General features: G+C 51.2%; 1 protein-coding gene and 4 non-coding genes across 5 annotated transcripts; 2 read left to right on the top strand and 3 right to left on the bottom strand.

The window, feature by feature from the left end:
- Positions 1–435: 435 nt before the first annotated feature.
- On the bottom strand, positions 436–507 carry TRNAP-CGG. Its single transcript has one exon. It is a non-coding gene; the product is annotated as a tRNA-Pro (tRNA).
- A 1,214-nt stretch (positions 508–1,721) lies between these two features.
- On the top strand, positions 1,722–6,052 carry LOC100087880 (zinc finger protein 205-like). The gene is made up of 5 exons (XM_029055555.1): positions 1,722–1,792; positions 2,000–2,126; positions 3,994–4,098; positions 5,218–5,790; positions 5,967–6,052. The coding sequence occupies exons 2-5, from the start codon at positions 2,000–2,002 to the stop codon at positions 6,050–6,052; spliced, it is 891 nt and encodes a 296-aa protein (XP_028911388.1). The 5' UTR covers positions 1,722–1,792.
- A 2,858-nt stretch (positions 6,053–8,910) lies between these two features.
- Positions 8,911–8,992, bottom strand: TRNAS-AGA. The gene has a single exon. It is a non-coding gene; the product is annotated as a tRNA-Ser (tRNA).
- Positions 8,993–9,271: 279 nt separating this feature from the next.
- TRNAI-AAU lies at positions 9,272–9,345 on the bottom strand. The gene has a single exon. It is a non-coding gene; the product is annotated as a tRNA-Ile (tRNA).
- Positions 9,346–11,239: 1,894 nt separating this feature from the next.
- On the top strand, positions 11,240–11,311 carry TRNAQ-UUG. The gene has a single exon. It is a non-coding gene; the product is annotated as a tRNA-Gln (tRNA).
- Positions 11,312–12,346: the final 1,035 nt, after the last annotated feature.

Here is a 12,346-nt window from a genome sequence, read left to right as displayed (position 1 = left end):
GAGGGTGGGCGCTGGGGGCGGGGAAGACCGGGGGTCAAAGGCCCCCCAAATAAAATCCCCCCAACAGGCCCGCTCTACAAGGACCATCCTGCCGCCGGCCAGCGCAGCCTTTGGCCTAGGGGCACGGGGAATGGGAAGGAGATTATGATTAATAATCATCATCATCATAATATTGGTATTTGTTAAGCTTTTACATGTGCTAGGCACCAATCTAAGCGCTGGGGTTCCTTGCAACTACAAGATAATGGTGTTGGACCCAAATAGAGAACGCTCTCGCTCCTCGCGACGCCCCCCAGGGACCCCGGAGTCCTGTTCCCTCCCCACCCTTTCGTGAAATAGCAACAAAGAAAAATGACGGCTGTCGTGGAGGGATTTCTTCCTTTCTTTTTCCGAGGAAGAAGGGAGGGCCTCGGTCTAACGCCGTTCTCCAAAATTGGGCTCGTCCGGGATTTGAACCCGGGACCTCTCGCACCCGAAGCGAGAATCATACCCCTAGACCAACGAGCCACTGGCAAACCAGGCCGCAATTTGGGCTGATAGCCCACTCTGGCGGCTGGCTGACGGTTTGAGAGTTTATTAATCATTCAATCGTTCCCTCTATTGTATTTATTGTGCGCTTACTGTGTGCAGAGCACTGGACTGAGCGCTCGGAAAGTACAGTTCAGCCACAAAGAGAGACAAATCCCTGCCCACAACGGGCTCGCCCCCCTAGAAGTGGGGGGGGGGGGCAGACATCAAAACATGTAGACAGGCATCAATAGTAATAATATAAATAAATAGAATTAAGGATATCATTAATATAAATAGAATTATAAATATGTACATATATAACACAAGTGTTGTGGGGGATAGAGAAAAGGGAGCGAGTCGGGGCGATGGGGAGGACGGGAGAGCTGAGGAAAAGGGGGGTTTAGTCTGGGAAGGCCTATCATCATCATCATCATTAATAATTGTAGTATTTGTTAAACGCTTACTATGTGACAGACACCGTACTGAGCGCTGGGGTAGATCCCAAATAATCAGGTTGGACACCGGTCCCTGTCCCACATGGGGCTCACGATCTTAACGCCTGAGATCAATCAGTTCATCAATCGATCGCATTCACTGAACGCTTATTGGGCGCGGACCACTGTACTAAGCGCTTGGGAGGGCCCCATGGAAATGTTGGTATTTGTTAAGCGCTTCCTATGTGCACAGCACTGTTCTAAGCGCTGGGGGTAGATGCAGGGTAATCCCACGTGAAGCTCACAGTTTAAACCTCATTTTCCAGATAAGGCCACTGAGACCCGGAGAAGTGAAGTGACTTGCCCACGGCTGACAAGTGTCAGGGTCGGAATTCGAACCCATGACAACGTAAGAGCGCGGCTTGACCCATTTCCTGGCCCCGCCGAGCTGACTTGGCGGAGGAGCCGAGCCCTCCCCGCACCTCCCTTCAATCCATCGATCGATCGATCCGCACTTATTGGGCGCGGAGCCACCGTACTGAGCGCTCCCTCGGGAGAGTCCAGTGCAACGGTAAAGGGACGCAGCCCCTGCCCACCACGAGCTCACAGCCTAGAAGTTGCCAAGCGCAGACCCCCGAGGATCCCGCGGTGGGGAAGGGAAGGAGGCCGGGGTGCGAGGGGCTGGGGAGGGGGCCCCCCGGGTCTGGGGGGTGGGTCCAGCTCCTCCTCCTCCCCCTCGGGGCCGGGGCCTAGCTCAGGAAATGGCGTAGGGGGAAGTAGGAGGGTCTCCCGGCCCCCCGCCCCCCTCCCCAAACCTGCTGTCACTCGGCCTCTGCCTGTCGGAGAAGGTGAGACCCCCCTCCCACGCTCCCCGAGACCCCCAAATCCGCCCCTTCCCCTGGAAGACACCTTCCGTCCCTATTGGCCCTGACCTGCCTCCTCTCCGGGGCCAGCCGGTCCCAAGGCTCCCCCGACCCCTCCTGCAGCTCCTCTGCAGCCCCCCAAAGGTCCTTGCAGCCCCCCGCACCCCGACTCTCCCCTCTCCTCCCCCGCAGATGGCAGTGAGCTTCGAGGACGTGGCTGTGTACTTCTCCCCGGAGGAGTGGGCCCGCTTGGGGCCCGCCCAGAGGGCCCTGGCCCGGGACGTTATGTGGGACAACTACCGCGCTCTGGAGTCGCTGGGTAAGGACGGGGTCCTCAACTTCTCCTCCTCGCCCCTCTGGGGGTCACGAGTAACGGCAGAGGGTCCGCTGACTGCTGTGGTCCCTCCTCCCGAGCGCTTAGTACGGTGCTCCGCACGCCGTAAACGCTCCAGAAGGGCGATCGAAGGAAGGAATAAATAATGTTGGTATTTGTCGGTATTTGTTAAGCGCTTACTATGTGCAGAGCGCTGTTCTAAGCGCTGGGTTAGATACCGCGTCATCAGGTTGTCCCACATGAGGCTCACAGTCTTTATCCCCATTTGACAGATGTGGTAACTGAGGCACAGAGAAGTTAAGTGACTTGCCCACAGTCACACTGCTGACAAGTGGCAGAGGTGGGATTCAATAATAGCATAGTATATAGTATAGTAATAGTATAATGACAGTAATAATAATGATTATTAATTAAAAAGTAATAATAATAGTAATTGTGGGTATCCCTGTGGTGCTTAGTGGGGGCCGGGCACCGTACTAAGCGCGGGGATGGAAAGGAGCAAATCGGGAAAGGACCAACGTAGAGAAGCAGCGAGGTCCAGGGGAGAGAGCCTGGGCCTGGGAGGCAGATGGGTCTGGGTTCCAGTCCGGGCTCCACCACTCGTCAGCTTTGTGATTTTGGGCAAGGCACTTCACTTCTCTGGGCCTCAGTGACCTCATCTGTAAAATGGGGATTTAAAACTGTGAGCCCTAGGTGGGACAGGGACTGCATTCACCCCAGTGTTTAGAAAAGTGCTTGACACATAGTATTGTCATCATTATTATTATTATTGTTATTACTGTCTGTGCCTCACTTATCTGTAAAATGGGGATTAAGACTGGGAGCCTTATGTGGGACAGGCACTGTGTCCAACCTGGCACGTAGTAAGTGCTTAACAAATACCATTAAAACAAAAGAGAGATGGTAAGTGCGTTGTAGGCAGGGAACGTGACTGTTTAATGTTCTACTGGACTCTCCCCAAGCACTTAGTACAGTGCTGCTCACGGTAAGCGCTCAGGAAATACGACTGACTGACTGACCGACTGACTGTGAGCCCCGTCAGGGTCTTGGTCTGACATGATGATCTTATATCTTCCCTAATGCTTAGGACAGTGCTTGGCACGAAGTACATAATAAATAACATGAATATCTATTTGTTATCATATCTATTATATGTAAGAGTGTGGCCTAGTGAATAGAGCCCCGGGCCTGGACTTCAGAAGAACTGAGGTTTTAGACTCAGTCTGCTGTGTGACCCTGGGCAAGTCATTTCACTTCTCTAGGCCTCAGTGACCTCATCTGTAAAATGGGGATTTAAGATTGGGAGCCCTATGTGGGACAAGGACTGTGTCCAAGCAGATTAGTTTGGCTCTACCCCAGCCCTTAGAACAGTGCTTGGCGCGTCGTAAGTTCTTAACAAGTACCATCGTTATTAATGATTAAAGTGTTCTGCACCCACATGAATACCACTGAAGGTGATGTCTTAGCGTGTTCTCCCAAATGCTTAGTACAGTGCTCTGCAGGCAGTAAGTGCTCAATAATAGTAATTATGGTATTTGTTAAGTGCTTACTATGTACCAGGCGCTGTACTAAGCACTGGGGTGGATACAGGCAAATCAGGTTGGACAGTCCCTGTCCCACATGGGGTTCACAGTCTTACTCCCCATTTTCCATACGAGGGAACTGAGGGAACTGAGGGAACTGAGGCGCAAGGTCACACAGCAGACAAGCAGGGGAGTCAGGATTAAAACCCACGACCTAATCAATAAATACTATTGACCGGTAGAAACAGAGTAAAACCCTGCTCCCGGCCCCCAGCACCCCCTCCCACTCCGGTCCGTAACCTCGTTTCTGGCTCCTCTCTTTCCCTCAGGCCTCCCAGTTCCCGCTGCGGCGGTGCTATCCCGGATGGAGTGGCGAGGCGGGCCCTGGGCAGCCCAAGACAGACTGGTACCTGAGGAGACCCTCCGGAACACAGGTGACTCTCTCGGCTCCCTTGCCCACCCCGGTCTCCTCCCTTTCCTCCCTTGACAATCCATCCATCCAACGATGCTATAGACTGTCAGCTCGTCTTTAAACCGTAAGCTCGTTGCGGGCAGGAAACATGTCTACCAACTCTGTTCTGTTGTTCTATTGGATTCTCCCAAGTGCTTAATATTTACTCATTCGGTCATGTTTGTTGAGCGCTCACTGTGTGCAGAGCACTGGACTAAGTGCTTGGGGGAGGACGATAGAATGATAAACAGACACTTTCCCCGCCACCAACGAGCTGACAGTCTAGAGGGGGAGACAGACATGAATAGAAATAAATAAAATGACAGGGACAGAAGTGGTGTGGGGCTGGGAGGGGGGGTGAAGAAGGGGAGCAAGTCAAGGTGACGCAGAAGGGAGTGGGAGAAGAGGAAAGGAGGGCTCCGTCAAGGAAGGCCTCTTTGAGGAGATGGGCCTTTGATAAGGCTTTGAAGAGTGGGGAGAGTTATTGTCTGTCAGATATGGAGAGGGAGGGCGTTCCAGGCCAGAGGCGGGACGTGGGTGAGAGGTCGGCGGTGAGATAGACCAGATCCGGGACAGTGAGCAGGTTAGCATTAGAGGAGCGAAGTGTGCGGGCTGGGTGGGAGTCGGAGAGTAGTCAGGTGAGGTGGGAGAGGTGAGGGGATTGAGCGCTGTAGAGCCAACGGTGAGGAGTTTCTGTTGCTGTGGAAGTGGATGGTCAACCACTGGAGGATCTTGAGTTGAGGGGATCTTGAGGCCTGAACTCCTCAATCCCCCTTCCAACTCATTCATTCATTCAATTGTATTGATTAAGCGCTTACTGTATGTAGAGCACTATACTGTTGTACAATACAACAATAAAGAGTGATAATCACTGCCCACAAGGAGCACACACCTTGCCCTCTCCTTTCCACTCCTCAATCCCCCTTCCCGCTCCGTATCCCGTCCTTCCCGCTTCACACCCCCGCCTTCCCACTCCACACCGTGTCCTTTCCACCACACAGCCCCTCTTTTTCCCACTCCACGCTTCCTCCTTTTCCCACCCCTCCCTCCTCTCCTCACTTCTCCTCACCGGTAACCCGGTCTCTCTCCCCTGTCGCCTCAGGCCCTCCGCGGGACAACCCGGCATCCCCGGCGACCCCGGCGACGCCGAAGCCGTCCCGCCCCTTCACCTGCCCGACGTGCGGCAAGTCGTTCCGGCAGCACCGCAACCTGACCAGCCACCTGCGGACGCACACGGGGGCCCGGCCCTACCGCTGCCCGGACTGCGGCAAGGCCTTCAGCCGCGGCTCCCACCTGACCATGCACAGGCGGACCCACACGGGCGAGCGGCCGTACCGCTGCCCCGACTGCGGGGACAGCTTCGGCCTCAGTTCCACCCTGGTCACCCACCAGCGCACGCACACGGGCGAGAAGCCCTACGCCTGCCCGCAGTGCGGCAAGAGCTTCAGCCAGCGCTCGGCCCTGAGCATGCACCAGCGCACCCACACCGGCGAGAAGCCCCACCCCTGCCCCCAGTGCGGCAAGCGCTTCAACCGCGGCTCCACCCTCATCGCCCACCAGCGCACCCACACCGGCGAGAAGCCCTACAAGTGCCACGACTGCGGCTCGGGCTTCCGCTACCGGGCCCAGATGGTCAAGCACCGGGGCCGCTGCGGGGGCTGGGCCGGGCCGGCTGGCTGGGGGGGCGGCGGGGAGGCCGGCGGGGAGGTGCGGGTCGTGGTGGTCGGGGAGGAGGGGGAGGACTGGTGGGGGGCGGGGGGCGGCGGGGAGGTGCAGGGGTAGTCACCGCAGTCCCGCCCACTCCCCCCTTGGGCCCTGGTTTTCTCCCACCCCCTGCGCTCGCCCCCTCAGGCCTCTGGTTCCCCCCACCCCGCTGCTATGGTATCGGGGAGCCGGAGCCCGCTCCCCCCGTCATCCCGCCGCTACAGAATCCATAGGCTGGAGGGGGCCGCCTCCGTGGGACTCAATAAAATCGTGACTTTCGGAACGGCCGTCTTCGGGCGTCTTCGTGCGGGCTACGGGTCAACCCGGCCTCTCCCCTGCCTCAGCGCCGGGTTATTCTCCCCAGAATTGTGGTATTTGGCAAACGCTCACTCTGTCATCCCAGCCTTTCCCCTACCTCAGCGCCGGGAGATTCTCCAAAGAATTGTGGTTTTTGGGAAGCACTTTGACATCCCAGCCTTTCCCCTGCCTCAACGTCAGGAGAGTCTCCACAGAACTATGGCATTTGGGGAGCGTTTACTCTAGGCCAAGCACTGTTCTAAGAGCTAGGGAAGATACCAGATCGTCAGTAAAGAGCAGTACCGGCCTCGCATCTGGATCACCGTCTAAGGAGAAGAGAGGGCTGGTATTAAGGCACAGAGGAGTGAAGTAACTTGCCTGAGGTCACACAGCAGGCAGGTGGCGAAACCTGGTTTGGAATCCAGGTGCTCTGATGCCCGGGCCTGGGCTCTTTCCACTAGGCCACACTGCTTCTCGGTGCCAAGAGATCTCCAGGGAGATGTGGAGGCTGCTCTTTCTCCTGGAGACCTCCCAGCGGGCTTTCCCTCCCTCTCCCTTCTTGTCAGTCAGTCTTATTTATTGAGCTCTTACTGTGCCCAGAACATTGTTCCAAGCGCTTGGGAGAGTAAAACAGAATAAAGTCACATTCTCTACCTACAGTGAGTTTAGAGGGGGAGACAGACATTAATACAAATAAATAAATGACAGATATTGGCATAAGTGCTGTGGGGCTGGGAAGAAGGATGAATAAAGGGAGCAAGTCAGGGCGACGCAGAAAGGAGAGGGACAAGAGGAAAAGAGGGCTTAATCAGGGAAGTCCTCTTGGAGGAGATGGGCTTTCAATAAGGTTTTCAATGAGGAAAGATTCATTGTCAGATAGGAGGAGGGAAGATGTTTCAGATGAGAAGCAGGATCCGGGTGAGAGGTCGGCGTTAAGATAAACGAGATCAAGGTACAGTGAGAAGATTGGCATTAAAAGAGAGGAGTGTATGGGCTGAGTTGGTGTCAGAAAGTACTCAGATGAGGTGGGACAACCCAATTACTTTGTATCTACCCAGCGCTTCGAACAGTGCTTGGCACATAGTAAGCACTTAACAAGTAAAATTATTAAATTATTATTAGGAGGGGGCAAGGCGATTGAGGACTTTAAAGCCAACTGTGAGGGGTTTCTGTTTGATGCGAAGGTGGATGGGCAAGCCCTGGGGTTCTTGTGAAGTGGGGAAATGTGGTCTGAACGTTTCTGTAGAAAAATGATCCAGGCAGCAGAGTGGAATATGGCCTGGAGTGGGGAGAGACAGGAGGCTGGGAGGCCAGCAAGAAAGCTGATCCAGTAGTCCAGGCAGGAGAGGAGAAGTGCTTGGATTAACATGGTAGCGACTTGGATGGAAGACCAGCAGGTCTAGCCTCTCCTCAAATCCCCTCTTGGCTCCTGCTGTGGAGAGGACCTATTCCATTTTCCCCCTCAATCTATTAATCCATCAATCAGTCGAATTTATTGAGTGAATACTGTGCTCAGAGCACAGTACTAAGCACTTGGGAGAGTACAATAGAACAATGACTTGCCCAAGGTCACCCAGCAGACAAGAGGTAAAGCCAGAAAGAACCCAGGTCCTGATTCCCAAGCCCAGACTCTCTCCACTGGGCCACATTGCTACCTTACCCTCAATAAAATACAGTTGGTAGACTTGATCCATACCCTCAAGGAGCTTAGCGTCTAGGGGGGGAACCAGCAAGGAGACTGAGGTGGCCTGCAGTTGGGAGTTGGGGGGCCCAAAGTCCCAACTTGCAGAGAAGAGAAGGAAAAACTGACACCTCTCCTGGCAAGCATTTAGGGCTCTGCACGTAAGCGCTCAATAAATACCAATGATTGATTGAGTCAATATCAGTCTTGGGGCTCTCATAGGATTAGAATTGTCACAGGGGCCAGTATGCATGGTGTAGTAGATAGAGCCTGGGCAGGGGAGTCAGGAGGTCATGGGTTCTAATTCCTCCTCCGCCACTTGTCTGCTGTGTGACCTTGGGCAAGTCACTTCACTTCTCTGGGTCTCAGTTACCTCATTTGTAAAATGGGGATTAAGACTGTGAGCCCCAAATGGGACAGGAACTGTGTTCCACCCAATTTGCTTGTATCCACCCCAGCGCTTAGAACAGTGCCTGGTGCAGTGCAATCACTTAACAAATACCGTTATTATTATTATTATTATTATTATTGTTACGCAAACTGGAGGAAAGGGAAGGGAGCGTGGGAAAGTCTTGCTAAGAATCAGTGGTATTTTTTGAGCGTTTACCGAGTGCAAAGCACCACACTGAGCCCCAGGAGAGCACAGAGTTGGTAGACACGATCCCTGCCCACGAGAGGCAAGAAATATATCTGTTTATTGTTATAGAATACTCTCCCAAGCGCTTTGTACAGTGCTCTGCACACAGTAAGCACTTGATAAATACGATTGAATTAATTGACTGCAAGAACTTACAGTCCAGAGAAGAGAGCTTCCCCACCCCAACTAGGGAGCTCAACAGAAATGGAAGTGACTCTGCCACTTGTCTGCTGTGTGACCCTGGGCACATCACTTTGCTTCTCTGTGCCTCAGTTCCCTCATCTGTAAAAAGGGGATCGGGACAGTGAGGCCCACACAGGACAGGGACTGCGTCCAACTTCATTTGCTTGTGTCTACCACGGGCCTAGTACGAGGTAAGCTCTCATCATCATTATTATAACCTCCCCCGCCCCCTATTGTGCCCGGGGGGGCGGGGGGGGTGTCTCAGGTTGGGGAAGGAATCTTCAAAAAGAATTCGTAGTCGGCAGGATTCGAACCTGCGCGGGGAGACCCCAATGGATTTCTAGTCCATCGCCTTAACCACTCGGCCACGACTACTATATACGGTGTTTTTGCAAGAACTCCTTGTACTGCGATGATTGACGTCCAGGTGAGCTCCTCTCCATTTCATTTTTCATCTTTCCCTATTTCACTCGCCCCCACCCCGGGCCAGTAACCCTAGACTCAGGAATCCCCGAAACCTCTCCACTTCGAAGCTAAACTTTAGGAAGAACCCAGTTTCCCTAGCATGTCTTCATTCTCCCTTTTCCACCTTGAAAATCTTTTTGCAGGAAAGGAAAATGTCAATTAAAAAATGCATTTTTTTAAAAATCTAGCTGGCCCGTACGGGGATCGAACCCGCGACCTTGGCGTTATTAGCACCACGCTCTAACCGACTGAGCTAACCGGCCTACATGGGGGTCTTTAGGCCCCCCTCAAATGGGCAGGAGAAAGAGGTTGGGGTCAGTTGAGTAAGTACAGTGCCTGATACATAATAATATTAATAATAATAGTACTGGCAGTTGTTAAATGCTTACTATGTGCCAAGCACTGTTCTAAGCACTGGAGTAATCATTAAGCACTTAACAAAAACCATTAAAGAAAAAAAAGGTGCTCCTAACAGATCTGACCCTTCTCATCTCTCCATTCTCTCCAACCCCCGGCTACTTCATTCATTCAATAGTATTCATTGAGCGCTTACTATGTGCAGAGCACTGTACTAAGCGCTTGGAATGTACAATTCGGCAGCAGATAGAGACAATCCCTGCCCAATGATGGGTTCACAGTCTAATCGGGGGAGACTGTGCAAAGCAATACAGAACCAAACAAAAACAAGGCAACATCATCAAGATAAATAGAATCAAGGGGATGTACATCTCATTAATAACAGAATAAATAGGGTAATAAATAATATATATAAATGATGACAGTGCTGAGGGGAGGGGAAGGGGGAGCAGAAGGAGAAGAGGGGAGCTCAGTCTGGGAAGGCCTCTTGGAGGAAGTAAACTCTCATCTGTGAACCCCACGTGGGACCTGATGATCTTGCATCTACCCCAGCGCTTAGTACAGTGCTTAATACTTGGCAAGGGCTTAACAAATACCACAATTATTATTATGTGATCGCAGCACCCCAGCACTTTCCTCCTCTTTCCCCTTCTACCATAAATAAGCCCTCCTTGCCTTTCCTCCCACTCCCTTCTGCATCTCCCTCATTTACTCCCTTTATTCATCCCCCTCAACACTTGGGTCCATCTCTTGTCATTTCAAGTCTGTCTCCCCTTCTAGACTGTAAATTCACTGTGGACAGCGAATGTGACTTTTTAACGTTCTATCTACTCTTCCAAGCACTTAGTACAGTGCTCTGCACACAGTAAGCGCTCAGTAAATACGATTGAGTGAATTTCGATTGAATGAATGAACAGAGTTGGTGGACGCCTGCCCTGTAACAAGGAGTTTACAATCTATAGGAGACAGATATTGAAATGCATAAGGTATAGGGGAAATATTCGAGTAAACAGACATTTGCAGAAGTGTTGTGGGGCTGAGGAGACTATCAAAGATGCATAATATCTGTTCTGTTGCCAATTCTGTGCTTAACGTCTGCTAATTCTGGTGTACTATACTCTGGGGTAGATACAGAGTAACCAGGTTGTCCCACGTGAGGCCCACAATCTTAATCCCCACTTTACAGATGAGGTAACTGAGGCACCGAAAAGTTAAGTGACTTACCCAAAGTCACACAGCTGCCAGGTGGTGGAGACGGCATTAGAACCCATGACCTCTGACTCCTAAGCAAAGTCTTGATCCCTCCCGTCAATAAAGTTATAGTCTAATGGGGGAACCAGCAAGGTGTTCCTTGTATTTATACAGTGAAAGCAGGAGAAAAAGCTTATGACACTGGAAACGGCAAGAGTTTGGAAAAAATGCATAAATAATTGCAACTTGTAAATCAGTGCTTACATAAATGCTGAGGATGGCTATAAGGATGGCACGCTCAGGAATAGTGGAAAGTCATTCATTCATTTAATTGTATTTATTGAGCGTTTACCGTGTAGAGCACTACACTAAGCGCTTGGGAGAAGACAATAGAACAATAAGCAAACACATTCCCTGCCCACAGCGAGCTGACAGTCCAGAGGAAATGAGCTTGTCCAACTGATTAGCTTGTGTCTAGCCCCAGCCCTTAGTAGATGCTTGGGACGTAATAACCACTTGAAAAAACTATTTTTTATTATTATTAGAAACACTGAAACGTCAGCTCTTCATCACTTATATATGATACATACTCCTCACTTTTTAGAAATCGGTTCTATGGTGTAATGGTTAGCACTCTGGACTTTGAATCCAGCGATCCGAGTTCAAATCTCGGTAGAACCTATTTTGTCAAAGTAAATGACCAAGCAGCTAAACACCCGCCACGCAATCAGTCTATTTATTGTGCGCTTGCTGTGTGCAGGGCGCTGTACTAAGCACTGCGGAAACTCCAATGCAACAGAGTTGTTAGGCAATAGTAATAATAACTGTGGTCATAATTGTGGTATTTTGTTAAACTCTATGCTCCAGGCAGTGTACTAAGCACGAGACACATTCCCTGACCACAACGAGCTTCAAATCTAGAGGGAAATAGGTTTTACGGAGATTATCCCCAAAGATCCCTCTCTCTCTTGCTCTAGATTATAAGCAGTTGTGAGCAAGGGAACGTGTGCATCAACTCTATTCTATTTTATTCTATAAACGCTCAATACATGCAACTAATTGATTGATTGATCCAGAATTTACCTTTGGAAAGCCGAGGAAGGCCGCACCCCAGGAATCTGCAATCAGGCCTGTCGGGTGGGAAAATGATCAGTTGTTGCCTGCTGCTTCTCATTTGGAGATTATTTCTCTAAATTGGGGCCCTCTTGTCCCGGGCGGTCCCCAGGGGCTGAGGCGGTGTGCTGGATGCCTGGCAAGGTCAGAAGTGTCTGTTACATTCTTAGTAACAATAACAACAAAAAAATACAATTATTAAGGGCTTACTATGTGCCAAGTATTGTTCTAAGCACTAGAGTAGATACTGTAAGCTCGTTGTGGGCAAGGAAAGTGTTTATTGTTGTATTGTCCTCTCCCAAGCGCTGAATCCAGGGCTCTGCACATAGTAATCGCCCAATAAATGCATTTGAATGCATGAATGAATGAATGAATGAATGAATACAGTTAGAGTGTCCTTTCCCGAGTTCTTAGTACAGTGCTCTGCTATAGTCTAATGGGGGAACCAGCAAGGTGTTCCTCGTATTTCTACAGTGAAAGCAGGAGAAAAAGCTTATATGACACTGGAAACCGCAAGAGTTTGGAAAAAATGCATAAATAATTGCAACTTGTAAATCATTGCTTACATAAATGCTGAGGATGGCTGTAGGGATGGCTGTAGGG

Source organism: Ornithorhynchus anatinus, chromosome X5, assembly GCF_004115215.2.
Source record: "Ornithorhynchus anatinus isolate Pmale09 chromosome X5, mOrnAna1.pri.v4, whole genome shotgun sequence".
Lineage (NCBI taxonomy): Eukaryota > Metazoa > Chordata > Mammalia > Monotremata > Ornithorhynchidae > Ornithorhynchus > Ornithorhynchus anatinus.
This window is presented reverse-complemented; position numbering and strand designations above follow the sequence as displayed.

Excerpts from the sequence above, each read along its gene's own strand:
- LOC100087880 (XM_029055555.1), top strand. The coding sequence starts at position 2,000 with ATGGCAGTGAGCTTCGAGGACGTGGCTGTGTACTTCTCCCCGGAGGAG. Across the intron at positions 2,127-3,993 it reads CCGCGCTCTGGAGTCGCTGG|GCCTCCCAGTTCCCGCTGCG; the intron begins GTAAGGACGGGG and ends TCTTTCCCTCAG. Across the intron at positions 4,099-5,217 it reads GGAGACCCTCCGGAACACAG|GCCCTCCGCGGGACAACCCG; the intron begins GTGACTCTCTCG and ends CTGTCGCCTCAG.